This window comes from Podarcis raffonei, chromosome 5, assembly GCF_027172205.1.
Source record: "Podarcis raffonei isolate rPodRaf1 chromosome 5, rPodRaf1.pri, whole genome shotgun sequence".
Classification (NCBI taxonomy): domain Eukaryota; kingdom Metazoa; phylum Chordata; class Lepidosauria; order Squamata; family Lacertidae; genus Podarcis; species Podarcis raffonei.
In genome coordinates, this window is record NC_070606.1 from 52,113,954 (window position 1) to 52,140,670 (window position 26,717).

The 26,717-nt window shown below is 42.8% G+C and overlaps 1 protein-coding gene across 1 annotated transcript; it reads right to left on the minus strand.

Moving 5' to 3' along the window:
- Positions 1-1,358: 1,358 nt before the first annotated feature.
- On the minus strand, positions 1,359-4,803 carry ADRB1 (adrenoceptor beta 1). Its single transcript, XM_053389151.1, has one exon. It carries the CDS (start codon positions 4,145-4,147, stop codon positions 2,861-2,863), a length of 1,287 nt encoding a protein of 428 aa, XP_053245126.1. The 5' UTR covers positions 4,148-4,803; the 3' UTR covers positions 1,359-2,860.
- Between the last annotated feature and the right edge of the window lie 21,914 nt (positions 4,804-26,717).

Below are 26,717 nucleotides of genomic sequence, written 5' to 3' on the forward strand. Positions count from 1 at the left end.
ATCAACAGGGTTAATACTGGGTTTTGTCTGGCGGAGGTTTTTCTGTGCCCTTAACGGCAGTGTGGCTAGCACATATTGAGCTTGCAGGAAAGCCCCCACTTTTCATTTTCTGCCTGTTGTGCTGTTAACGGCACAGGAGCCCGACTATAAAAAGGTAGCAACTCTAACTGCTAACATCCCACAAGCTGGGAACTGAATTGACCAAGACTGTTGAATTTCCCAAGAGCAAAGAATATAAAACAATTCAAAATGATCATCAAACACAGCAACAACAATCCCGTTAACGATTTCAGCATTCACTGCATGGATGAATGTAGTTTGAAGTTCTGATAAATTTCCTTTTCCTGATTGCTTTGTATCATCAAGAGATCACAGTAAGCAACACTATCTAATTATCACCAGCTTCTCCATTTAAGAAATGACAATGCTGACAAGGTTCCCGCAGGAACACATTAAGAATCTACCTACCAGCTAGCGTGGAGTGGTCCATGTAAGTAATCAGAGCGTAGTAAACGGCCTGAAGATTAACACTCGTGTGTTTTTTTAATGGTGTTCTCTCATACATGACTTAAACATCGCTAAAGATAATTGAATTTAAGTGGATCGAGGAGACTATCCTTTAATTCTCAGAATCTTTCATCTCAGTAGCCTGAGTAACCTGGTGACTTCAATGAAATTAATCATGTGTAAGAGATTTATGGCTTCTGCATCCCAGCGAACAGTTGGTTTTTCCTTCCTAATTTTCAGTTCTCAAATGAGCCCAGACACAGCCCTGTCACTTTCAATATTAGGTCTCCAGCCACCTGGCCTGGCATTCTTATTATCAGAGCAGATTCAAACAGATGATAAGATCCATCTATCAAAGGAAAATAGCCAATGTATTTATAGCCAGCCAGGAAACAACTTGCCTTTGGCTCTGGAATTTCAGGGCAAGTCAGCAGCCTTCAGTCTAGCAGGAACGCTACCTTATTTGGTACAGCAAGCACATTTTTTAAAAAAATGATTGTTGTGTCAGGAAAAGCCATTAAGTTGAACAGTATTGGTAATGCAATCCATATTTTCAGCAAAACAGACTCTGCTTTTTTCATCAGAACTGGTTATAGTTTCTGTACCTACAGAGACACACCGTAAATAGGTTTGCTTGTGCTGCAGTGGCATTTATTGCACATAGACCGATGACTTATACAGTAGTAAACTGCACCAGAGTATATAAATACATTATAAAATGCATACACACTCACACATGCACGAGCACACACACACACACAAACAAACAAAAAAGGGGAAATGACAATGAAGTGTTGAAGTCTCAACAGGTTCACATGGACTCTTGGGAATAAAAAATATAACTTATAAAATCTCTTAGAACAGATTCTTTTATAGTATGAATACACTTACAGTACCTCCATTAAATAATATAAAACACCTTTTTTAATAAAATGACAACGTATCAGACAACAACAAATATCAGGATGGGATTTGATGCTTTTTAAAACAACAACACCCTTCTTTGTTTTCCAGTGGATCTCTCTCTCTCTCTCTCTCTCTCTCTCTCTCTCTCTCTCTCTCTCTCTCTGTGTGTGTGTGTGTGTGTGTGTAAGAGACAGAGAGCATGCATCAAACTACAATTTCTAACACTGTGCAAAAGAAAAACCTCTCTCATTCTTTTCAAATGTGCAGTAACATTTCTGGTTCCCCCAGCCAATTCCCCCCCCCCTTTAAATTTTCAATGTGAACAAATTGTCTACAGAGGATCAATACTCCTGCCTCTCTCTATATATATATAAAACAAAGACAAAACCCTAACTAATGATACATAAATAAGCTGTTTAATATAAACACATTTGTTTTCTGTACAATATGCACAGCTTGAGGTAGACGTTTTATAGCCTGATTGCTGTTGTCTCATAGGACAAGAAAATTGCACACACACACCCCAGAAAGTCAATGGGATGAAAAAAATCAAAAACAGGAGAGATTTGTTCAGAACACAAACATGACAATGAACAATATTACTGGTGTATCTTTACCTTCTAGATGTTTAAGAAGAGTGTGGCCACTAAGTTATTAAGGCTACAAGCTAACACACACTTACTTGCAAGTAAGTTCCATCAAACTCATAGGATCAGACTGCATGGTAAAACTCACAGGAATAGTTTTTCAATGGCTTATTAAAGAGACTTTTAGCACGGTTTGCAAAGGTGCTGAGTGCCTGAAATTTGCACTGGGTGACCAGCACTTCTTTTTTAAAAAATAAATAAATAACCAGGCTACTTTTTCTGCTACTGAATGCCTGGGATTAGTACAAACAACGAAAAAAACGCTCTATGTAGCTCTGTGGTCAAGCCAACAAGGGCTTGATCCTGTTTCCCTCAATATCAGGAGAAGAATCCCCCGCCCTTTTCAACGCCTGTCAGGCTGAGTGCCTGCCACGACTTCAGCTCTTCCTGAAACACTTCTTGTGCAAAGTCCTTCCAACTTATTTCTGCCCTCTTCCTGGCTCACCAACAGCCTCTCCATGCAAATATTATTATCCTTAATAATAATAATCCAAATAGCTTGGGGAAATGGGCCGTTTATCTCTTTTGTTCAATGGTCAGTTGCTCTCTGTTTGCTTCGGTTTCTGATGAGTCAGAAGTGGTCCGATGCATACACATTCACCTGCTTTTCACCTTAAGTAAATAAAATCTCTCCCCCCCGCCCCGCCCCCCTGCAAGTGAGACAGCTCAGTCTGGTGTTTGTATATTAGCCAGTCCCCTGGTGGGGGTGTTTTCTTCCCTTGCCTGTTTCTTTGGTTCCCCTTCTTGAACTGCAGTGTGCCCACCTAATCCATGGCTTTGATGCTCCCCACCACCTGCCCTTATACCTTGGATTCTGAATAGGAGGTTTTACTGTTCCTGTCCTCTAAGCTGGAGTCACTTCCATCCTGCGTCCCACCATTGTAAGCAGACCATGTCCCTCCCAGAGTGCATGGAGGGCTGTTACCCAGAGTACTGATGAAGCCCCCAGGGTAACGAGAGAGCTCCGTAGTGGTAGCATGCAGCCTTCGGTCGGCTTTCCTAGGGCAGCACAGCAGCCTCTTGAAGGCTTTGCGGAAATCAGGGCTCCTGCAATAGATGATGGGATTGAAGGCAGAGTTGGCATAGCCCAGCCAGTTGAAGAAGACAAAGAGCTGGTCAGGTACGAGGCCTCTGTTGAAAACTTTGACCACGTTGACCAAGAAGAAGGGTAACCAGCAGAGAGTAAAGACTCCCATGATGATGCCCAAAGTCTTGAGGGCCTTCTGTTCCCTTACAGCCAAAATGCGAGAGGTTTTCCTTCTATTGGCTTGACCGTTGCTCAAAATCGGCAGGTCCTGGTGGACTGGCTGATGTTGCTGCTGGTGATTGTTGTAGAACCTGCCCTCGCACTTGTCGATTTTCTTCATCTGCTCTTTCGCTTCTCTGTAGACCCTCAGGTAGACAAAAATCATAACAAAGAGGGGGATGTAGAAGGAGATGACGGAGGAGGCGATGGCATAGGCCCTGTTGGTGACGAAGTCGCAGCAGCTGGGGTTGTCGTAGCACTCCATAGCATCATGGCCCGTGTCTCTCCACCAATGCATCATAATGGGCAAGAAGGACACCAGCGCGGAAATTGCCCAAACGACGCAGACAATGATCTTGGCCCGTCTCTTCGTCATGAGGCTCTGGTAGTGGAAGGGCGAGATAATGGCCAGGTAGCGGTCAATGGCGATGATGCACAGGGTCTCGATGCTGGCCGTCACACACAGGACGTCCACCGAAGTCCAGCACTCGCACAAGAAGGAGCCCCACAGCCACGAGTCTCGCACCACCAGCGTGGCCCCAAAGGGCACCACCACGGAGCCCATGACCAAGTCGGCGCAAGCCAGGGAGGTGATGAAGACATTGGTGAGGGTCTGCAGCCGCTGCGTCCGCCCGATGGCCGCGATCACCAGCCCATTGCCCACCACGATGAACGCCACCATCAAGGACATCAGCAGGCTCATGCCCACCACCCACTGCTGGGACAGCTCCTGGGGAGCCAGCTGTCTGCTGTCGCCGGAGGCGTCGCTCCCGTTGCTGTCGCTGGAGGCGTTGGACCTGTTGTGAGCGCCGTTCTCCAGGAAGCCCCATCCATCGCCCATGGCTGTCCAAGTGAGGCTCCCGTCAGGGCAGCCCGGCCGGAGGCATGAAGGCGAAAAGAGGACCTGCCCTCTCGCAAGCGCCCGAGGAGCGGCGGCGGCGGCGGCGGCGGCGACGATCGACTTCCCGCAGCTGCTGCAAGCGCCGCCACTTGCTCGGGGGCTTTCAGCATGTTTGGGAGCGATCCTCCGGCGGCCCGCGCCCGCGACGCCTCCCCACAGCCTCGACGTCAGGCGCCGGGCAGCCAATGGCGAGCCGAGGCGCCCGCGGCCGCTCCTCCGGAGATCAGAAGAGGAGCTCGACAGAGCGCGAGGGGGCCAGAGCCGCCCCGGGTCCCGGCGGAGGGGAAGCCGCGGGCTGGGCTGGGGGTCAGGCGCCGCGCGCCCAGCCGCACCCCCTGCCGAGCTGGTGGGGATTCCCCTCGCCAGGGAAGGCGCCGGAGCCCGCAGAGAACACTTTCCTTCCCCCTTGCGAAGGCGCCCTCCGAAGCTGCGGCTCGAAGGGACGAGCGAGGTCTCGGGGCTGCGGGAGGCGCTTCTCCAGCCGCTGCCAGCCAAGTGTCCTTGCGGCGCCCTTTCCTCCTCCTCGCCGCTCCTCCACCGCGGGGCGGACGACCCTCCCTGGCCAGAGCGAGCAAGGGAGGCTGAGGGAAGCCTCGGAGCAGAGCGCCGGCGCCGCAAAGAGCAGCCCGGGCCCGTTGCCACTGTCCCGACTGCGTCTCTCCGAGGAAAACCCCCCCAGAACCGGCCGCGGGGGTCCCTCCTGAGCGCGGCCAGCGGCTGCTCCCGCTCCGCGCAATGGGCTTGGCGCCCCCTCTCGCCCGGCTGTGGGGCGGCGGGATGAGGGGAAGTGGACTCAAGCCTGCGCTCTAATTGAGGGCGAGGCCACCTTGCACTTCCTTCACAGAGTGGGCCAACCTGCTATTTCCTTGGGTTCTCAGTATTTAACATGTTATTTGTATTAAGTTGTCAACTCCCCCCCCCCCACTTCGATTTACAGAAAACAACAGAAATATTTGGAAAGTTAACTCACTTAAAAAAAAAAGTATAGACAAACAGACATATACAGAAACACTCACCTAAAATAAACCACACCAGGCTCTGGAACCCCTCAGTTTTTGGGTTTGTGGCTTGGCCTGGTTGCTTCACACTGAATGACAGGCTGTGAGGACCCACAATTTTGTGCAGTGTGTTGGTTGCCTCATATGGTGTTCTTTTTTTCTAAAAAAAGTTTAGGGGCACTCTCATTTTGACTCAAGAAAATTGGGAAAGAAAAATACAGTAAATAGACAAAAGATTCACAAAATGTTTAGGAGTATGCGTACCCCTCTGTCCCCCCAGAAAAAGCACTGGCCTCATATATTTGTCAGGGAGCCTACCTGCAAGAGCAGTCTTCTCCAACCTGGTGCTCTTCAGTTTGTGTTAAGTCTACAAGTCCCATCATCTCAAGTCGTTCTGGCCAGGGCAGATGGGATTTGTGCAACAACACAGAGAACAGTGAGTGGTGGAAGCAGTTAATGCTTCTCATCTTTCCTCCCTCTCTGCTACCTAACGACCAGTTCTCTAATGCAGAAGGAGCAGGAAACCCCAGCTGCTTCCTCCAACCTCTGCTGCTTGCTTTCCCATCCGAGCATCCCTTCCCCTGCAGCTCCATCTGCAAGGAGCAGTGTCACCCAGATGGAGATGGTGAACGATCATATGGAAGCAGCAGCTGCTCCTCATCACCATCACTTGCTAGCTGATCCACTAAAGGACCAATATTCCCTGCCACCCGGTGTGGGAGGGCAGGCTAGTATATACAGAGGTGACTGCTCTTTTGAACCTCCACTTGGTTTTCACGGGGATGAGTGTTGCTGTGTCAGCACAACCTCTCAAAGGCTCCTGCCTCTGGTAGTTCTGGCTGTTGCTCTAACCAGGCATGGCCAAACTTGGCCCTCCAGCTGTTTGGGGACTACAATTCCCATCATCCCTGACCACTGGTCCTGTTAGCTAGGGATGATGGGAGTTGTAGTCCCAAAATAGCTGGAGGGCCAAGTTTGGCCATGCCTGCATCTAAGCAGCGGCTTGTCGCAAGCCCATTCCTTCCTATGGCCCTGCATTCTCTAAGGATGCTCGGTGATGCCGTCTCCCTGCCATAGGGGGCAGCTGTGTGTTGGGGGCATGAGCAAAGGGAAATTTGTGGGCTCACCCCTAATTTACTGGGGAGTAACTCCTATGGGACACGGGTGGCACTGTGGGTTAAACCACAGAGCCTAGGGCTTGCCGATCAGAAGGTCGGCGGTTCAAATCCCTGCGACGGGGTGAGCTCCCATTGCTCGGTCCCAGCTCCTGCCAACCTAGCAGTTTGAAAGCACGTCAAAGTGCAAGTAGATAAATAGGTACCGCTCCAACGGGAAGGTAAATGGCATTTCCATGTGCTGCTCTGGTTCGCCAGAAGTGGCTTAGTCATGCTGGCCACATGACCCGGAAGCTGTACGCCGGCTCCCTCGGCCAGTAAAGCGAGATGAGTGCTGCAACCCCAGAGTCGTCCACGACTGGACTTAATGGTCAGGGGTCCCTTTACCTTTACTAACTCCTATTAATATAAGAAGAGCCCTGCGGGATCTGACCAAAGGCCATCATGACCATGAGCCATAGAACCATAGAATTGTAGAGTTGGAAGGGACCCAATGAGTCACTCTCTGCAATGCAGGAATCACAGCTAAAGAAGTCCTGGCAGATGGCTATCCAAACTCTTTAAAAACCTCAAATGAAGGATAGGGAGCCCATTCTGAGGTAGCCCAATTCAGTGTTCAACAGCTCTTACCATCAGAAAGTTCTGCCTAATGTTTACTTGGAGTCTCCTTTCTTGTAAATTAATCCACTGGTTCAGCAGGGAAAAAAGCTTGTGATAGCCCTTCAGAAATTTGAAGATGACACTTGTATCACCTCTTTGTCATCTCCATGCTAAACATTTTTTTGTTACCCATTCCTCACCTTATTTTTGAATAAACATGCATATGATCAAGCTACCCGATGTATATGAGAAAATCAGTTGTGGGAATAACTGTGGTGTGCATGTGTGCTTTGAAGAAAGATGTTTCTGTATGTTTTTGTGTCTCTGCAGTTTTGTTTGCTTGCAAGTTTCTTTCGATGATGTGTTGCAAGGAAGTCTTTCTGAGCTCCTTGAATTCTGTGCCAGCCATTGTTACTTCTTATGTCAGTCCAGTGGTTACATAAATGGGTGAATGACATAACTTGCAGATAGTGTTACTCTATGTAAATATGGCAAGCGAAAGAGTGAATCTGTATAGGCAGAATTATGAGCTAATGGTATGTTTAATCAGATCAGGGGGGCTGCAAAGCAAGGGATGGCATTAAGAAAGAAAAAGAAAGAAAGAAAGAAAGAAAGAAAGAAAGAAAGAAGAAATTACATTTAATTGCTGCTTTTATTTACTTCAAACTCAACTGTGTCAATTGCATGAATCAGAGGAATAACATCCGCATTGTATTTCCCCCTTCTTTGCATGCAACCAGACTAACAGAAATATGGTGGTACTCTTTTCTATATGCTTAACTTAAAGAGGGCAGTTTGTGCTATTGTTTTAATTTTTTTACAGCAATGTGGCTATTCAAAAGTTTACAGGTGCCATATAAAGTTTGCTTTCCAAGCTTCAAGAGCTTTCATGTCCTCTTTTATCTTCCAACCCTAGACATGGTCAAGGCAAATAGAACTGGTTGGATGCTGTAATACTGTAATAGATTTCATGCACTAGCAGGAAGTTGGATTAGCCAACACTGATCCTGTAACCTCATGCCTGCAATTCTACTTCCTAGCCTCATAAAGTGAACCCTTACTGGTATTACATATGGATGGGGACGTGGGTGGCACTGTGGTCTAAACCACTAAACCTCTTGGGCTTGCCGATTGGAAGGTAAGTGGTTTGAATTCCCGTGACAGGGTGAGCCCCCGTTGCTCTGTCTCAGCTCCTGCCAACCTAGCTGTTCGAAAGCACACCAATGGAAGTAGATAAATAGGTACTGTGGCAGGAAGTTAAACGGCATGTACGTGTGTTCTGGCTTCCGTCACAGTGTTCTGTTGCACCAGTAGCAGTTTAGTCATGCTGGCCACACGACCTGGAAAGCTGTCTGTGGACAAACACCGGCTCCCTCAGCCTGAAATAGAGATGAGTGTCACAACCCCACAGTTGCCTTTGACTGGACTTAACCATCCAGGGGTCCTTTACTTTACCTTTACAGTACATATGAATAAAAAGTGATGGCACCAGGTGAATGCAGATGACTGTGAAGGATAATGGCAGTAGCTCCATCATTCCAGTTCCTGGTGGCCCAGTCCCATACTGTGCACACAATGGTGGTGGTGGGAGAAGAATCTGAAAGAAGAAAATGTGCTGAATACACATGGTCCTGTCTCCTTTAAGGTGCAACCCTGATGATGCACTGCTGCAGCTCACAGTGACATCTTACATGTGTTCACCAGAATAGCTTATTTTAAAATTGTATTTGTTTGAAAAGCATTATATAAATAGGTATATTGCATTAAAAATAATACACTTCATGGCTGATAAGGCACTTGGGTTTCCTTGACTCATAACACCAGCTCTCAGATCACCGTAATGACAAATTAGGCAATTAATATGATACAGCACATATTTGTCATACGCACATCATACAATATTTGGGTAACAGCTTAGACAGGACTCTGATCTTCTTCCAAGTTAACTCCCAGAAGCCTCTAAAAACTGCAATACTAGCAGCCATGGAGTATAAGACCCCTGGAGTATAAAAGATCCTCAATGCGTACTACACTGTTTTTGCAGGACATTAATTCAACATTCAGCAAAAGCATCAAAAGAAAGAATTGGTGACTATTTCATCTCTATGGTAGAAAATGGTCTGATTGCCCAGGAGTGGTAAAGAATGTTGCAAATTAGTAGTGAATTATTTCTCTATTTATACTCACTGTTTGTTTAACCCTGGCTAAAGGCCAGTGACCTCTTACTGCTTGGCAGTCTTTGTCTCCCAGAGAGCCCATGAACTTTGGCTCCCTGTTCCATCTACCCGCTTGAGATTCTCAGCGGCAAACCTCACAGTGTACAGAAGGGAGCGAAGGAGAATGACGTACTCTGCACCTTTATGGAAGCAGTTGGCGTTTAAGCTAGGCTTTCTCAAATATAAAGCCTGCACTGACGATTTGTTTGGGAACAGCTTTCAGTATCACTCTTTCTCAATCAGCAATATTCTAAATGAACTGTAAAAGTGGCATGCAACTAAACAGTTACATGAGAACAATAACTTTTAGCTGCACAATGTAACTTCCTTGCGCTCTCCTCTCCCTGTGTGCCCCCCGCCCCCGATCAGCTGCAGAGGGTTGGGGGAACCCCTGGAGCAGATTTAGAGAGTGCTCAAGCTGTAGAAAGGTGAGCAAACTACATTGCACAACTACAAGTCACTGTTTTGTTGGATCCTGCTAGTCACTGCTAGTCTATTTTGTTGGATCCCACCCTATGTCTCCAGTGCTTTGTTCTCCAAAGGAAAATGACTCTGTTAAAGCCATCTTGGATACAAAACGATAATGCTATCCAGCAGCTAATCAGGAGGCAGCAGGAACTGAGAAATTGTTGTTCCCACATGCAGAAAGAAGACTCAAGACAAGTCAAATAATTAACTGTGGGCAGGAAAATCAACAATTGCAAATGAGGGTAGCCACATCTCACCCACTGGGCATGTCAGCCAGTGCATTATTTGCTCCCCAGGCAAGGTCTGGGAGAAGTATATCTTGCCTTGCTAAGTGGGCCTTGCAGAAGAAAAGCCCATCCTGTATACCTGAGCCCAGTTAGGGTGCCATCAAAATGCATTTTGCTATTTAAAATAAACCACTGCATTTATTTGTTTTTTAAAAGCTAAGCCAACTTGGCTAGGGAAACACCCTGTGCTCTAGTGGGGAGGGAGATCGAGGAGTGGGGGATATTATGTTTGATGGCAAAACTGATACTTTGTTTTGATGGATTTTTAATCACAGTGAATTTGGGTATTGCAATCATAGTGATTCCGGAGAGAGATGTTGAAGTGGTAAATAAAAGTACTTGTTTTTCCCATGGCTATTGTGAGTTTTGCCTAGGAAAGCGCAGTAGCTTTCAGAAAAAACCCTGGACTTTTGGTATCCTTGCCAATTGCCTTCTCTTTCTTTCTTTCTTTCTTTCTTTCTTTCTTTCTTTCTTTCTTTCTTTCATCTGATTGACATAATTTGGGGCTGTGACTTCAGAGACAAAGGTGATCAAGGAATCTGCCTTTAGGGGCTCTTTGCAATATATTTCAATGGAGACATTTTACACAATCATCCATTGCTTAAAGACCAAGTGATGAACATTAGTATGTGAAGTGACCCTTTGAAAACCATCTTAGACTTGGGTCATTTCTGCTAGGAGAAGTTGGCACTATATCCTTCCATCTGACTCCAACACAAAATATACCTACTATAGGAAGGACAATATTTGTGCCTTTGTGAGTAAAGCGGAACTTCCTCTTGAGAACATTAAAATGTTCTCTTAAGAAGTTCTAATTGCTGATTAAAACAGAGTCCTGTGGCACCTTCAGGACTAACAAATTCATTGCGGCATCGGCTTTCATGAGTTCATTTCATCAGATGACTCCAGTCTACAAAAGGTTATGCCATAATAAATGTAGAGTGTCTCAAGACTTTGTTTTCGCTGCAACAAATTAACACAGCTAACCCTATGGAAATTAGGAAGTTCATAATGTTTGTCTTTTATGTAGTGCACAGGTTTTGGGGGCCATAAGTTACTCCATGTGTCATAATCTCCAGATAAGTAGCCATGTTAGTCTTTTGCAGAAAAACAAAACAAAAACAAACAAAACAAAAACAGCAAAAGGACTTGCAGCATCTTAAAGACTAAAACAAATTAATCAAGTTATAAACTTTAATACATGCACCTAGTGAAGTGAACTGTAGTCCACAAAAGCTTACACCATAATAAATGTGTCAGTCTTTAAGGTGCTACAAGACCTTTAAATAAACAACTTATAGACTCTCTACTTTGGGGCGAATACGGCAAACAAACATTGCTAATTTCATCAACCATAATTACTTGCTTGTTAGATCCATCTGGAAACCTTTTGTCATCTCAGCTAGACATCAAATGTGCAACATTAACCTGTCACATTGCATAATAAAGAGAAAAACAGATACCACCTTTCGCAAGTGAGGAAGAAAATCATAGTGCTTTGAAGTCATGTCATGAGAGATGTTTCCTTCTGTTAAGGGTGTGAGAAGGAACACAGAGAATTAATCCATCTAGTGTGAATTATAGTAGGGGGGGGGGGAAAGCAGTAGGAGCATGAGCATTAAAATAAAGGACCACTTTGTTCTCACAGTGGCATTGATATTAATCGATCTAAAATGAAGTTGTTGGGCAGTTCAAACAAGGAGTTTTCTCACCATGAGAATACATGATTAGGCTTGTCACTCAATGGTTTATTTCACCGAAACTTCTGTCTGTGGAAATTGTCTTTGTGCAAAGTACTTTGTGCAAAGTACATTGTTTACAAAGTGCAGAGGGGAGCAAATTCAGGAAGTGGTGGCATGTGAAAGGGGTTTATATAACCATGTGGTGAAACTACAGGCAAGGGGGTGATGAGAAAAGGGGTCCCTGTGCCAGGCATGCTCAGATGCCACGTTAAGGGTGGACTACACCCCTGCTGGCAATGTGTTTGGTGGCTGTTGCGATTGGCCCAATGTAAATGCCAAGGTGGAGGTCCTCCATGCAAAGAGGAACCAAGATAAATCATGATCCCCACTGCCAAATGTATGGTAGGCGAGACTAGTCAATACAACTCCATGGTTGCCTCACATCTGCTTTCTATGTGTGAGGGGGTTGTGTGAAACCCCATTTGAGTCCAGTACTAGTCCTACTCAGAGTTAGTCCCACTGAAGTTAATATACATGTCAGTTCATTCATTTCAACAGGTCTCCTCTTAGCAGAACTTGGTTTGATACAACCCATTCTTCTTACTAAGAGCTCATTGATTGTGTATATATGCCCAGGTGTCTAAAAATGAGACTTAACTGGGCCTGTTTCAAGTATCAGACGGAGCATTAATGTATAAAATGGGAGATGATGGGGCATAAAACTCTTAAAGTCATACCTTCTGACTTGGAATAACTTAATCCCTGGTGTGTATGGTGGGCTTGTGGTTAGTCAGTGGTGAGAAAAAAGCACTCTGCTCATGCTCGGAGGTGTTGTGTTAAAATTCCTCAAGGCTCAGAACTAGCACTGAAAATAAACCCTGCTTATTATTATTATTATTAATTGAATTTATATACTGCCCTATACCTGGAGGTTTCAGGATGGTTCACAGATTAAGCCTTGAGACAAATGCTGAATTCTGTAATCGGAGTAGCAGACGCAAAATAAAGTACCTCTGAAGATGCTTTCTGTTTACTAGTGAGTAATCAGACACAAGAGGAGGGGGACTTGAGAGCTCTCCAGATGCTGAACCCACATTGTTATCAGTCCCAGTCAGCACTGTCAGGGATGAGGAAGTTGGAGTCCAAACTGGCCATGTGTCCCATAGCCAGGAGGGGACACTCTCCTCATTTTGAGGAGTCCTTTATATAACAGGCTGTCTAGTCTTTGGTCTGACATGCTGCTCTTGGACTAGGTAGGTCTAGGTTCAGTCCCTTTCCTCCTCCTCAGTTAAGCCACTAGCTCTCAATCTAACCTCCTCACAGAGTTGATGTAAGGGAAGCCTCGTACATCCCAATCTAAGCTTCTTCAAGGAAGGGTTGGATTAAAATGTGATAAACAAATCAAAAGTTGGTTTAAGAATTCAGAGATAGTTCTGAATGAGAAGACAGTGTGTTACTGGCAGGCCCCCTTTGTAACTCACCCATTTTAGAACCACTAGTCTGTTCCTTATAAACCTACTTTAAATCTCCTCAAAATGATGACAATCTACAAGTGGATGCTGAAATTCCAAAGAGCAGAGAGAAAGAGAGAGAGAGAGAGAGAACACAGGAGGAAACTGAGAGATTTATCACAATTGACTAACAAACTCCCAAACTTAGGAAAAGTGAAATACTCTAGCTTGGGAGAAAAAAGTCCTCTACAGTGACTGATTAACTTATCAAAATTTCACTTGTTTGTCCAAAGCTGAAACCACCTCAGTAACAGAAAGAAAGCTTGAAGAGTAGGAGAGGAATAATTGTTACTCAGATTAAGGCAGCTGCTCCGATAAGCCTTTGTTTTTCCGGAGCTTTAAAAAGTCTCCTTTTCCATGTCCATGTTTTGTGTCTTTTCATAGTATTATGACCTTCAGCCACAATCTGTCATGAGGCCACTTGGCATAAACCAATCAGAAATGGCATCAACCCTGCTCAGTCTGTTTATGTATTTATAACCATAATAGTGTCATTCAGAGTATTGCAAAGTTCATGTTGGCAATGCGAATGACAACAATAGTGATCCGATCCCTCACTTTGCATATTAGATCCATGATCATTCAAGGATCACACACCATTCGAGGTATGGAAGCATCCATTTTCTTTGATGGGACACATCTTCTTTTTAAGAGTTCCTTTACTAGAACCACAGTTTAGAAAAAGAAAAGGAAAATGTAGGAGGGTGGTAGAGCTCAGTGGTAGGGCATATGAAAAAGGTTCTGGGTTCCATCCCTGGTGCAGGAAGGACTAGAAAAGACTTCTGTCTGAAAACCTGGTGAGCTAAGGGCTTGAGTTAGATGGGCAAGTGTTCTAACTGGGAATAACAGCTTACTCTTTAAGTTGCTGCTATTTGTTATAATTAAAATAGAGAGCTGAGGTCTATTTCAGCAACACTGTTTCAGTTAACATTTAACTGGACCTCAGCCTTTCAAAAGACCAAAGCAAAAGTGAGTACAAAATGCAAAGAAACCCCCAAGAGTGTTTAATTGACAGTAGATTGTGCAAGGTGTAGAATAATGATATAAACTGAATACAGTGGAACCTCGGGTTGCGAACGTGATCCGTGTGGGAGGCACGTTCGCAACCCGCAGTGTTCGCAACCCGCAGCGCTGCGTCTGCGCACACGTGGGTCGCAATTCAGCACTTCTGCATATGTGCAAAGCGCGATTTAGCGCTTCTGCGCATGCATGAGCGCCGAAACCCGGAAGTAACCCGTTCTGGTCCTTCTGGGTTTGGCGCGGTGCACAACCTGATAATGCATAACCTGAAGCGTTTGTAACCCAAGGTACCACTGTACCAGACAGGACTGGAACACAGAAAAAGCATGCAGTAGAATTGATTCATCTACTGTGCTTTAATTGAAAGCTTAACAAGTGGATTCTCCTTTCAAATCACTCCACTCAGAAGCCGCGCTTTATGAGGACTAGGTTCAATATAGAAATATATATGTACAGTGCGACCCCAGACAGTTTACTCTGGATTGTATTCCCCTTTGTTCAATGGAACTTCCTTCCAGCCCATGCAGTGCTTGTCTGAGGTCCAGGATGGGAGTTTTGCTAGAATAAACTTATAAACTCAATCAAGACTTAGTCCTCCAAGGCCCAGGTCATCCTTCAAAATCCATCCTTCTTCAAATTTTGCAATGTAGTTCTTAAGTAATGCATGCAAAAAAAAAATTATATATTGTGGTAAAGTACCCAAAAATGCATATATTGGTGAAAATAACATGCAGAAATATATTATTTTAGGGTGAATCATATTGCAAAAATGTGTATTTTTAAATACATTTTTTTCTAGTTGTAGAAGGGAAGGGACCTTTTTTTTTTTAAAAAAAGAAAGGCATTAGTGACTTCTAATATAACATCCTCATTATTTAGGATGCAAAAGATCTCTAAGTGGTTCCTTAAAGGCAATCTAAAATATTCATTAAAAATAATAAAATAAACCTGAAAATAAATATTAAAATAAAATCAGTAACTTTAAAACAATTATATTTAGTAAAATGGCATGGGAGGTAAGAGAGCAGGAGTGAATCTCTACACTGGAGACTTCAAATAACTATAATTGTTGTTTCTGAATTTCCCCCCAGGTGTTTTACAAAAAGTAATTGGCACAGAAATAAAATTCACCTTTGTAATTGGCAAACATCAGAGGACAAGGCAATCGTGATTAGGTTTTTGTTTCATACACACAGATTTCAGCAGTTCATGGCATGGATCTCATATTCCAGAGATTACTATGGCTCACTCTAGAAATTTCACTTACGTTTATTGGGAGTGAACACACAGGCTGAACTGATCAGCTTGTCTCCAAATATGGCAACCATGACAGTCAGCTTGCAGTGTGTGTTGCTTTTAGGCCAGACTTTGGAATGGACAAAGCATTTGTAAACAATACTCACCCAGTGGATAGATTAAGAGCAGGAATAAGAATTTAAGGTTTGGATGCGCACCATGACTGGTCTAGTATAGGATGTCTTCCCCAAAAGCAGATGACTAGACCAATCAAAAGAACGTTGATGTAGGGTTGCTATACATCCAGAATTTCCCAGACATAGCTGGGATCTGGCCGTTGGGAACAGTGTCTAGGTGGAAATCACTGAAACATCCAGGAAAATACGGATGTATGGCAACCCATGTCGGCTGTGTCATTTTGGCGATTTCCCCTAAAAATAGCTCCGAAAACTCAACAGCTTTATCCAAAAAACCCTTTTGTGTCCAGATTTTCACTTTTTGAAATATGGCAAGCCTAGTTATGACTGATTCAGTTCTGGAGGGTAACGATATCAGTTTGCATCTCTAAAATGGAAACATGAAAATTAGACATTAATACTATGTTTTTAAATATGATTAAAATGAGTTATATTATTCACAAACAGTGTGCTCATTGTCAAAAACCACATAAACACCACCACACAGTTCTCTAATGTGGTAGGCTGTTTTAAATACAAAAAGCACTGACCAAAGTTTTTACGGTTACCATTTTGGAGGCTATTCATTCTCCAAGATGGCTCCTTACCAGAAATTTACTGCAAAACTGAAATTTACATTTTGAGTGAAACCCAAGTATGAAAATGCATACGTGTAGAAAAATCTATTTTTTGTGATTTATTATATGGAAAAGACATTAGCTCAGGTCCAGAGCAAATGTTTTTTCACTGCTGTAGGACATAGGCTTCATTCTCTGGTGTTTTCAGGTCTTAGGGTTGGGAATGGTCTCTTCCAGAAGTGTTGGAGAATGATTGAAAAAGTAGTAATTAGTGGGCTCAATGGCTCTGTTTTCTGTATCAGTGCAAAGCAGTATCATATGTTCATATTTCTAACTGAAAGGGACTCACAGCGGCTTATTCTATTGTAACAAATTGTAAAATGGCATCAGAATCATTTCCTACAAATGGAGTGTGTAATGGAATGGTAGCAAACATAAATTAACCAGACAGTAAGACACATTGGGAATTGAGAGCCTCATGCGGGAAGCATTAGCATCCCAAGAATCTATTTGTACCTGTTTCACAACAACATATTTTATTTTAAAAAGTGATAGTGGTAAGAAAATATCGGAGAAGAAATGACACCTTGATGTCTCATGTTCTTCACCACAATTTCCTCTGTACCCATGGCTTTGTGTACTGTTCAGAACAAGCATGTTTTTCTTTCCCAGTTGCTTCCTCCACCTAGTATCTGAAAAGCCAGCTATGTATTTTCTGCTTCGTAAACCCTTCATTACAGTAAATCTTTCAGAATCACTGAGAGGAGAGCTTTGCGAAGTGATTGTTGCCACAGCAAGAGAAATGCCTGGACTTCATCAGAGCACAACTTGCTATTACAGCCAAACCTAGTGGTCTTAGTTTGTATTGGCAAAGTGATAAAACCAGATTCAAGGTCTTATCCAAAGTTGGCTTAGATACAATAGAGAGAGCAGATTTAACTCTGTTTGGTGATATTCTGTCATCTAATTACAATGTATGTAAAGCAGCTGAAATTGTTAAACACTCACATAATGAGGAGTAGAATTTCAGTGGAGAGCAGTGGCTTATTATGTCACAAAGAGTCAGGAATCTGAAAGAGAAATTTACATTCCATTTTTCTCTGTATTTTTCTGTTGTGAACTGCCCTAGGACCTCCAGGTGAAGGGTGGTATAGAAATGTAATAAATATATATTAGTGAAATTCATGATCACTGTATGGCCAAAGTTAAGCATTTTTATGTGCTTAAAAGCAAAATTCCTATACACACGGGTCCCACTATCCAAACACTCATTATAAGAAAATTCACTTATCCAAACTTGGGTAATTAATACCCAAAGTTCCCTGTACTCACTGCAGATTCAGATATTCAAACAGCTGGACCTGTGTGTGGTGCTGTAAACAAATAAGCTGACTTAAACACACCTTACTTTTTGTGTTTTGCTAGTCCATGGCAGATGTTTTGCCAGAATCCATGGTGGGAGGGAGGGAGAAGTAAGGAGGCATACATTGGGCAAATAAAATAGCAGTTTTTTCCTCCCTTGTTTGTCTTTTGCAATAGTTCAGTGGTCAGAAACGCATTAAAAATTTCCCCATAGGAATCCATGGAAATTTTCAACTCATTATGCAAACACTCTCCTAAGAAGCGATTTCCTGAGAAAGCATTGTGTTGGGATAGCAGGAACTGGGTGTACATCATAGCTGTCAACGTTTCCCCTTTTTAAAGGGAAATTCCCTTATTCTGAATAGGATTCCTCGCAAGAAAAGGGAAAAGTTGACAGCTATGGTGTACATATCTTAGAGGTAAATTCTATTATGTTAAAAGAGGCTTACTCCCAAGTAAGTGGGTACAGCATTTCAACATATCTCGCTGAAATCAGTTGGACTAAAATGTGCAAGGCTCTCAAGGCTACAAGGACTCACAGCTATGCATGCTAGCCTGGCCTCAGTGTTATCAGGCGCAGCTTAGAACTTTTCCATGTTGAGAGGGAATATCAAGGAGGATTCTAAACAGGTTTGGGTGAACACATTTAAGATTCTTTTTGTGATTAGGAACCCTAAAAATGGCAGGCTTCCTGATCAGAGGGAAGATTTAAGCACGTTTTGTTGAGTACCCTCAGAATCTCCCTTCAGACCTTCCATCTCAATGTGGGAAGGTCTGCAGAGGACAAGCAGGTGTGGGAGGGGGCATGGCCTACAAATGCATCCCTGCCTGCTCCCCACTTTTAGCCCCTTTGCCCTTAGATGAAAGTCCGAATGAGAGTTCAAGCCATTTAGGCAAATGGTACTGTGCTACACTTTATCTCTTCCCAATTCTATTTCGGAGGCTTAGGAAAACAGATTTATCGTATATGAATTCATTTTATCTTCAAAACAACTCTGTAAATTAAGTTGGACAGAGAGGCTGTGGCATTGTTCCCATTACTCCCCCAGGCAGACTGTAATGACTTGCCATTTTTGTATTTTTGATTTTAATTCTTGAGGAGCCTTATTGGGTCATGTGGAATGAACATTTGTTTGAGGAAACTCTGCGAGGTAGTTAGGATTGATTTTTTTAAAATCTCATCTCAGTGTAGGGTGGACCAAGCAGATTCTTGAAACCCATTCCTGTTCAGCACATTTATGTATTTGTGCCTGTATTTAGATTTTTAGGTCTTGATGGAGACCTCCCGCTTTTCTAAGGCCTCACTCCTGCTGTTCTGAAACATTGGTCTTTTAGTATGAAGAGCTAAACTGCTTGCTGTTAACACAGTGGTCTAGCACCATGACAAAACATTGGTCTTTTAGTACTAAGAGGCAAGTGGTCTAGTACCATGATAAAACCATTTCCTTTGTATACACTTCTCTGAGTGCTGAGACATTTCCAAGCCAGTGCTACCTCAGTTTCCTTTGAATGCAATAAAGTGCTGGAAACTGAAGGTATAATAACTTTACAAATAAACAGGCAGATAATAAAAGGAGACAAGGAAGCACTCCTAGAAGGCAGCAGATTCACTACTCTGCCTCAGAGCCCTCTAGACTGGTGGTTCCCAAACTTTTTTTGGCCATGCCCCACCTAAGCATCTCTAAAATCCTGATCCGCCCCTCACGTGGAGGAAGCCTAAAAGACCATTCACTGTTAATAAGTCATTCCCAAATTGCCCCTGTTAAAAATCAAATTGCCCCCCTGTGCCCCAAGTTGGGAACCATGGCCCTAGACAGACAAAGGTGCTTCACTTTCAGCAGTCATTTCCTCTTTGTCCTTGTCTATTTCTCTTTGACTGAAGATACAAAACTGTTGTTTCTCAGATGGTTTTGCAATCTGTCAAACACTCATCACAGACATTACTTCTGCAGGTGAACTGCCCACTCAAAATCCACATTAAGAAGTGGGGTGTAAGGCTGCAAACTCTGTAGTCCCTGCTGGACTACTTTAACTCATTTCATCCCTATTGACCACGAAGACCGGAGCTGATGGGACCTAAAGTCCAACAACATCTGGAGAGCCAGGTCCCCCAGTGCTGCATTAAATGAACTACAATCCTTTTTTTAGATCCCAAACTCTAATCAGTTGACACATTAGGACAAACCAAAAGTGACTGATCCAGTCACACACGTGAGAAAGCAAACTCATAGCACTATTTATTTATGACATTTCCTCCATTCAAAGTTACAGGTGAACCTTTTGTTTCCATTACGAGACATTTTGTCTAGATCCCCCAGCCTGACGTAGTTTACATCTGCAGGGGTAACACTGATTTGCTATTGTGGTTTACGTCACCTTTCTGTTTTCATGTCCACTTGGATTTTATGCCCTCACTCATTTTCTAGAGCATTAAACATGACCCCATTCTCTGATGCTGACCCTTGCTGTCATGACAACAGAGTCAGGTTTTGTTGCATGCCCACTTTACCAAGCCCTTGAAACTGAGGCAGCTGAACTGTAATTCATGTTATTTCAAATATTATGTGAATGGGAGCATGGTGCTCCTCTGACCTGAGGTATTTGCTGCCATTCAAATGGCTAATTGTCCCATTTCAGTCCATTTCCCAGTTGCTACATTGTGGGAAAGAGGTGAAGTGGTCACATAGTCAAAACACACAACGCTAAGAAAGGCCAAAGAGGGTCCAGAACAAAACAGGAAATAGCAAAGAAGGGACAAAGGTTGGGGTTGCCCTCAGAAACAGGGCAAATCTACCTAACCTTTTTTTATTTATCTCAGCTCTCCTCTGCCCTCAATTTCGTGGTATGTTTTGTTGACTCTGCCTTTTAACAATTTTCTTCCAGAGTATTCTGCATATCAATGGTGCCTATTCAAGCAGAGGGGACTAAGAATCCCAGAATCTTTTTCTTTTTATCTTTCATAGATGTAAGGAATAACTATACATACTGTATTATACAGGTCATGTCCATTTGGAAATCAGAGAAAGAGTGGCTAGTTCTTTCACTGCATTCTACACTGCTCCAGGTGCATTCCCACCAGAGCCCTCAAATTCCATATTTTTTCCATATGCTTTTCTTGGACTGTGGGAGAAATCGATTCAAGAAGTACAAATAGAGGGCTCATCCACACTTCACTTGCCCTGCACCCAGAAAGCATGGGTCCAGTGCAGGCTTCCTCAAACTCGGCCCTCCAGATGTTTCGAGACTACAATTCCCATCGTCCCTGACCCTAGTCCTGCTAGCTAGGGATCATGGGAGTTGTAGGCCAAAAAATCTGGAGGGCCGAGTTTGAGGAAGCCTGGTCCAGTGGTTTTCCCCTTGCCCCATTCCATTCCCAGGGAAAACCCACTCTTTAGCTTTAAACTGAAACAAATGGCAATATGTGGGAAACCTGATTGCTGTATGCTTCAATTGAGCACTAAAGAGCAGTTTTCCCCAGGGGAAAGGAGCAGGACAAGAGGAAGTGGATAAGGCCTCTATTTGTACTTCTCAGACCAATATGTAAACCAAGACACAATTCTCCAGCTAAACAAAGTGTGTATGAAATGCATATATTAATGAAAATTGCAGAAAGAAACCTGCATTATTCTGGGTGAACTTGCAAAAAAGTGTATACTTGGAGAAATTAGCAGTACAATGCTGACATATTTTAATGAGGATTTTTTAAAAAACAAACAGCAGATAACAACAACACTAGTTATGAGCAAATGTAGAAAAATGAATTCAAGATTGGAACAATAAGTAATGGAGAGAGACTGAAGTTGCTACATTTAATGTATGCTACTTGGTACCACAGAGCCTAGGACTTGCCGATCAGAAGGTCGGTGGTTCGAATCCCCACAACGGCGTGAGCTCCCGTTGCTCGGTCCCTGCTCCTGCAACCCCAGAGTCGGCCACAACTGGACCTAATGGTCAGGGGTCCCTTTACCTTTACTTGATATCACAACACTTGATGACTATGGGTGGTAGTCAACAGAGGTTTGCTCAGAGTAGACACTATGAAATTAATACACATGACTAAGGGTGATTAATTTCTTTGGGTCTACTCTCAACATAACTTCATTGACTATTACTCTTACAGCTGGACTTGTGAACTGTTTCCATGTATTGTGTTCATTGTTATGTTTTGTGTGCTGACTGTTTTGTAGACGGAAGCTGAAGTCATTGAGTGATGGGCATGAATGCGTGAGCTCACCCTGAGCCACATAATCTTCACTGCAGATTAATGGAGTCACTGGTGTGATTGTGGTGTCAGGATCTTCTGTTCTGGGACATACCATGCAATAATGTTCCTGATTTAAGAGTCATAAATCTGGACCTTGGAATGTCTTCATCTTTTTGCTTTTCCCAAGTATGCCAACATTCTTTTGAGGATATTGCTGTCACATATTTAAGCAGATATACGAAATAGGTATACTCCAGAAAAATAACCATTTTAGCTTGCAGTAACACAAAGATTAAATGTGCTACAGCCTATTTAGAGGGTCTTGTGCACAGATGATATGTCTTGCATAATGTTCTTTTTCTTCTTCTTTTACTAGACAACCTGTGTTTTTGATTTACAAATCAAGAAAGCTTATTCAGGATAATGTTAAGGCAGAACTAATCTCTTTTAAGTGATCCACGGTATACAGTCTTCTTTACAAATAAAAGAAGTGTCTTGCAGGATTATAGAATCATAGAATTGGAGAATTGGAAGGGACCACAAGGGTCATCTAGTCCAACCCCCTTTTCACCCAATGTGGGACTCGAACCTGAGATTGAGAGTCTCATGCTTTACTGACTGAGCTATCCCAGCTCTTGCAAACTAGAATTATTTGCAAAATTCCAAGTAGCCCATAGGAACTAGTTGATCCATCTGAAATTGGCCAATGACTCACTCAAATTTGTGTCCACCCCAATTTATGGTACACAGATATTTTTTAAAATAATAATAATCATTGCTGTTATAGCATGAGCAGTGTTGACCCCAGTCAAGAGTGTAAAGATGACTATGGCACTGATCATTCTGCCTAGCCATTACATCACTAAAGTTGTAAAAACTAGTCTAACTGGCACTTTCTGTTGTGGAACTTTTCCTAGAGGTATTTGCATGTCACTTGTAGAAACACTTCACACTGATTTCCATGGAACTTCTTCCCACGGAAGTGTGGTTAGAGAGAAGCAACAGACTGAGCTGAAAAGTAGACGCTTGGGGTTTACATATACTAAACGGGATAAGATGGGATTTGATAGACCAGTGAATTAATAGATTACCGTAACTTCCCTCAGCTATTGTTCCATATTTCCCTGGAGGGCTGAGATTACTAGTTATTAATTTATCAATTGTAAGTGTTTACAGACTTCAAGAAATCAGCCCAAAACAAAACAAAACAAAACAAAGTTGAATGCTTAGTATGTCTGAAAATGGCTGGTACTCCCCAACAACTAATGCATTTCACATGTTGGATAATGAGTAGAAAATGGAAAGGCAGATAACACCACAAAGTCCAGATGCAAAAAGCCTGTAACAGTGCAAATAGAAAAACAAATTATTCTATATCTTTAGACTGTCCAAGTAGCAATATATTGTGACCTATGGCCAGTAACAAAAGTAGCAACCCCACCTGCAAAATATTTTTTTTAAAGTCACATTTCCTTGGCTTTTGACTCCCACAAGCCCATTATCGGTTTTTTCAACCTAAAACATACTGCACTACAAAGTAAACAGATGCATTTAATTTCACTTAATTAAAATTAATCCTATATTTCTTTTATAATGAGAGTGAAAACTGTACAGATTTAATTTGAACCCCATTAACGGTCAAACTATGCTATCCAGTCTGTGATTGGCTGTTTTCCATCAGTTTTGACATGTTTTATTCAGTGTTCCTTCTCTGTCAGATCAGATATATTTGCAATATAACCTTTGCTCTCAGAATGACCAGCTTCACAGCCATCCATGATGTTGGTGGGGAGAGAATGAAACAGATCAAATATTATATCCTATGCTTTCTTTTTTTCCAGCTAAACATAACTGTATAATTCTCAGGTGTTTTAAAGAGGAACACCACTAAGGCCTGTAGAGCACTGGGCTAAAGTACACATTTTGTATCCATTCATCCACTAAAATACATGTTTTGCATGCATTTTCACCTAAAATATGCATTGTTCTGCACATTTTGTGAACTGAAATTTGGAGGCTTGCCTAATCCAGTTGCATTATGGTCCATATATAGATACAGGTGAAAGTGCATGCTAAAATATGTATTTTAGTGGAATAGATACAAAATGTGTACTTTAGGGGAAAGTGCATACCATTTAAAAACAAAGTTTTCAGAAAAAATGTGATGGAACAAACCTATGATTTAGCACAGGTGTGTGGAACCTTTGGACCTCCAGATGTTGCTGGACTATAGCATCCACCGTCTCTGGCCATTGGCCATGCTGGCTGGAGCTCATGGGAGTTGTAGTTCAGCAACATCTGGAGGGCCAAACTTTGCAAAACTGACCTACAATAAAAATAGATTGATCCATCCATGTATCCCTCCTTCATACATGACTCTGACTTTCTTCCATTCCAAACCGAGTGATGTGAACTACACTGGCTGTCAGTATGCATGTTCCAAAAATTCAGCTGATAGCTTTGTAGTATTGCATATATGTAGCAAAAATTAAAACAAGGTCCTATTTGAGATAAAAATATGGAAAGAATGGTCTCCAAAGTCTGGAAAGTATTAAATTTTCACCTTTGAGGTATCGCCTTTGATCCCCTATTGTAGGAAATTCACAACACAAATTTCTGCATGTTTCTCATGAAGAAGTCTCCCATATAAGTGGGTCTGGAACTGCAGTTACAGTTCTACTTGCCCCCACTGAAATCAGTGAGCTAGTTTACTTCCAAGCAGCTCAAGTCCTACTGATCTTAATGGATTAAGAATGATGAAATACGAATCTGTGTATTGGGCTCATGAAGTCTAAGACTTTACTAAATTAATCCTTGAACAATTCAGGACCCATCTCAGTGCAAAACACCAGAATCCCTCAATCAAGGTACTGAAATTTCTGTCTTGGGCAAAAGCCTCTGATACTGGCAAATATTTTCCTTTCCTTCATAACCAGAACAACCAGGTAAGCTTGCTATCTGGTGCACGGTGAGTCAAACCTCACATAGCAGGAACCCAAGAATCAGTTTTGAATGCCAAGGCTGGGAAATATAAATTAAGAAGGGTGTGCCTATAATAATACACAAAAGGTATTTATTTCACAACAGTAATCTATAAACCTATCAATATGCTTGTTTGGAGATCTTCTTTGAAGAAACTGCTTTCTACCAGCTAGCTTGTTGTATAACCTTTGGCAGTAAGAGCAAAGACACGGAATAATTAGTGAAGCAATGTGCAGATTAATTTCCACATCACTGCTGAAATGTAAGACATTACTCAGTGTTAGACCATATGTGTTGTATACAGAAAGTACTTAACAATGTACCTTGGAATGCTGGGTTGGAAAGACCTCTTGGAAAAGCAGCTGCCACACACCTTTTGACTTTGTAATACAAGGAAACATCTGTGGAGACCCCTACACAAGTGCCTCCTCTGAACAGCTTTGGCAGATGACTTTAGGAGAGAGGGCTTCTTCAGTGATGGCACCCTGGCTATGGAAAACCTTCCCCAGTGAGGCTTGCCTGGTGCACTCCTTGATGTCAGTTCAGAATCAGGCAAATATATGTTTTATTTCCCCAGGGCTTTTGATTGGCTATAGGCAGGACTGGCTTTAGATGAAGAGAGTCCCTAGGCTACTCCACTTGTGAGGCCCCTCTCTATCACCCACCCTCACAACTAGAAGAAAATGGAAGAGTGTTATAAACAAAATTGAGTGAAGCCAAGGATGATGACGGGTATTTAAAATTCTACAATTCACAATTTCTCCTCTAAAGGACATAAGATATTATTGTTAAAGGGCAGGGCGAAGGCCTCTTATATACCTGCTGGGATTGACAAGGCATCTGACCCTCACCTGAATCTCATAACTCTCCTGACAGGTGATTTGGTCTGAAGCCACAGTGTGGAAATAAAGGATGAGATTGCCCACCAGATACCAGGCACTCTACTATTCAAATTAGGCCCCAGTGTTTTTGTTAAAATCCCCTTCTCGATTAAGTAATCCATTTTAATCTAGAATTAAAATTATCAAAACTTTCTTATTTGTTAATTCGAGCAAGTAACCTACTGCCCTCACTTCAATACAAACAGTATTTCTACCTGCAACACACTTGAGCAAACCTGCTCTTCTTCCTTTCACAGATATTTTGTTGCCATTTGCAACTGTAGCTGCCTCTGATTAGTTATTTAACTCTTGGGAGAAATAATTAGCATCACATGTCATGTGCATGGAAGTTGCTGAACCAATTACCAACCAACTAGAAGGATTACTGTTAACAGCACCAGTTTTGCTATAACTTGATATTGCTGGATAGTTTTGACGAACTGCAAAAGCATTTTTAGTTTGCTTTCTGTTGCCACCCTGGAACTTTTCTTTATTATTGCCACTAATATTAAGCATTTGTTATGATGTGTTTACAGGGTGGTTATATGACAAGGAGTATTTTTCTTGCATTCACCCTGATATGCTTGTGGGGTGTTTACACATCTTCCCAATAATCATTTGCTCATACTATAATGTTTTACAATTTTTATTTTTGTTATTTGTTGTTGTTTAGTCGTTTAGTCGTGTCCGACTCTTCGTGACCCCATGGACCAGAGCACGCCAGGCACCTCTGTCCTCCACTACCTCCCGCAGTTTGGTCAGACTCATGTTTGTGGCTTCGAGAACACTATCCAACCATCTCATCCTCTGTCGCCCCCTTCTCCTTGTGCCCTCCATCTTTCCCAGCATCAGTGTCTTCTCCAGGGAGTCTTCTCTTCTCATGAGGTGGCCAAAGTACTGGAGCCTCAGCTTCACGATCTGTCCTTCCAGTGAGCACTCAGGGCTGATTTCATTAAGAATGGATGCGTTTGATCTTCTTGCAGTCCATGGGACTCTCAAGAGTCTTCTCCAGCACCATAATTCAAACGCATCAATTCTTCGGCCATCAGCCTTCTTTATGGTCCAGCTCTCACTTCCATACATCACTACTGGGAAAACCATGGCTTTAACTATACGGACCTTTGTTGGCAAGGTGACGTCTCTACTTCTCAAGATGCTGTCTAGGCCTGTCATTGCCCTTCTCCCAAGAAGCAG

Excerpts from the sequence above, each read along its gene's own strand:
- ADRB1 (XM_053389151.1), bottom strand. The coding sequence starts at position 4,147 with ATGGGCGATGGATGGGGCTTCCTGGAGAACGGCGCTCACAACAGGTCC.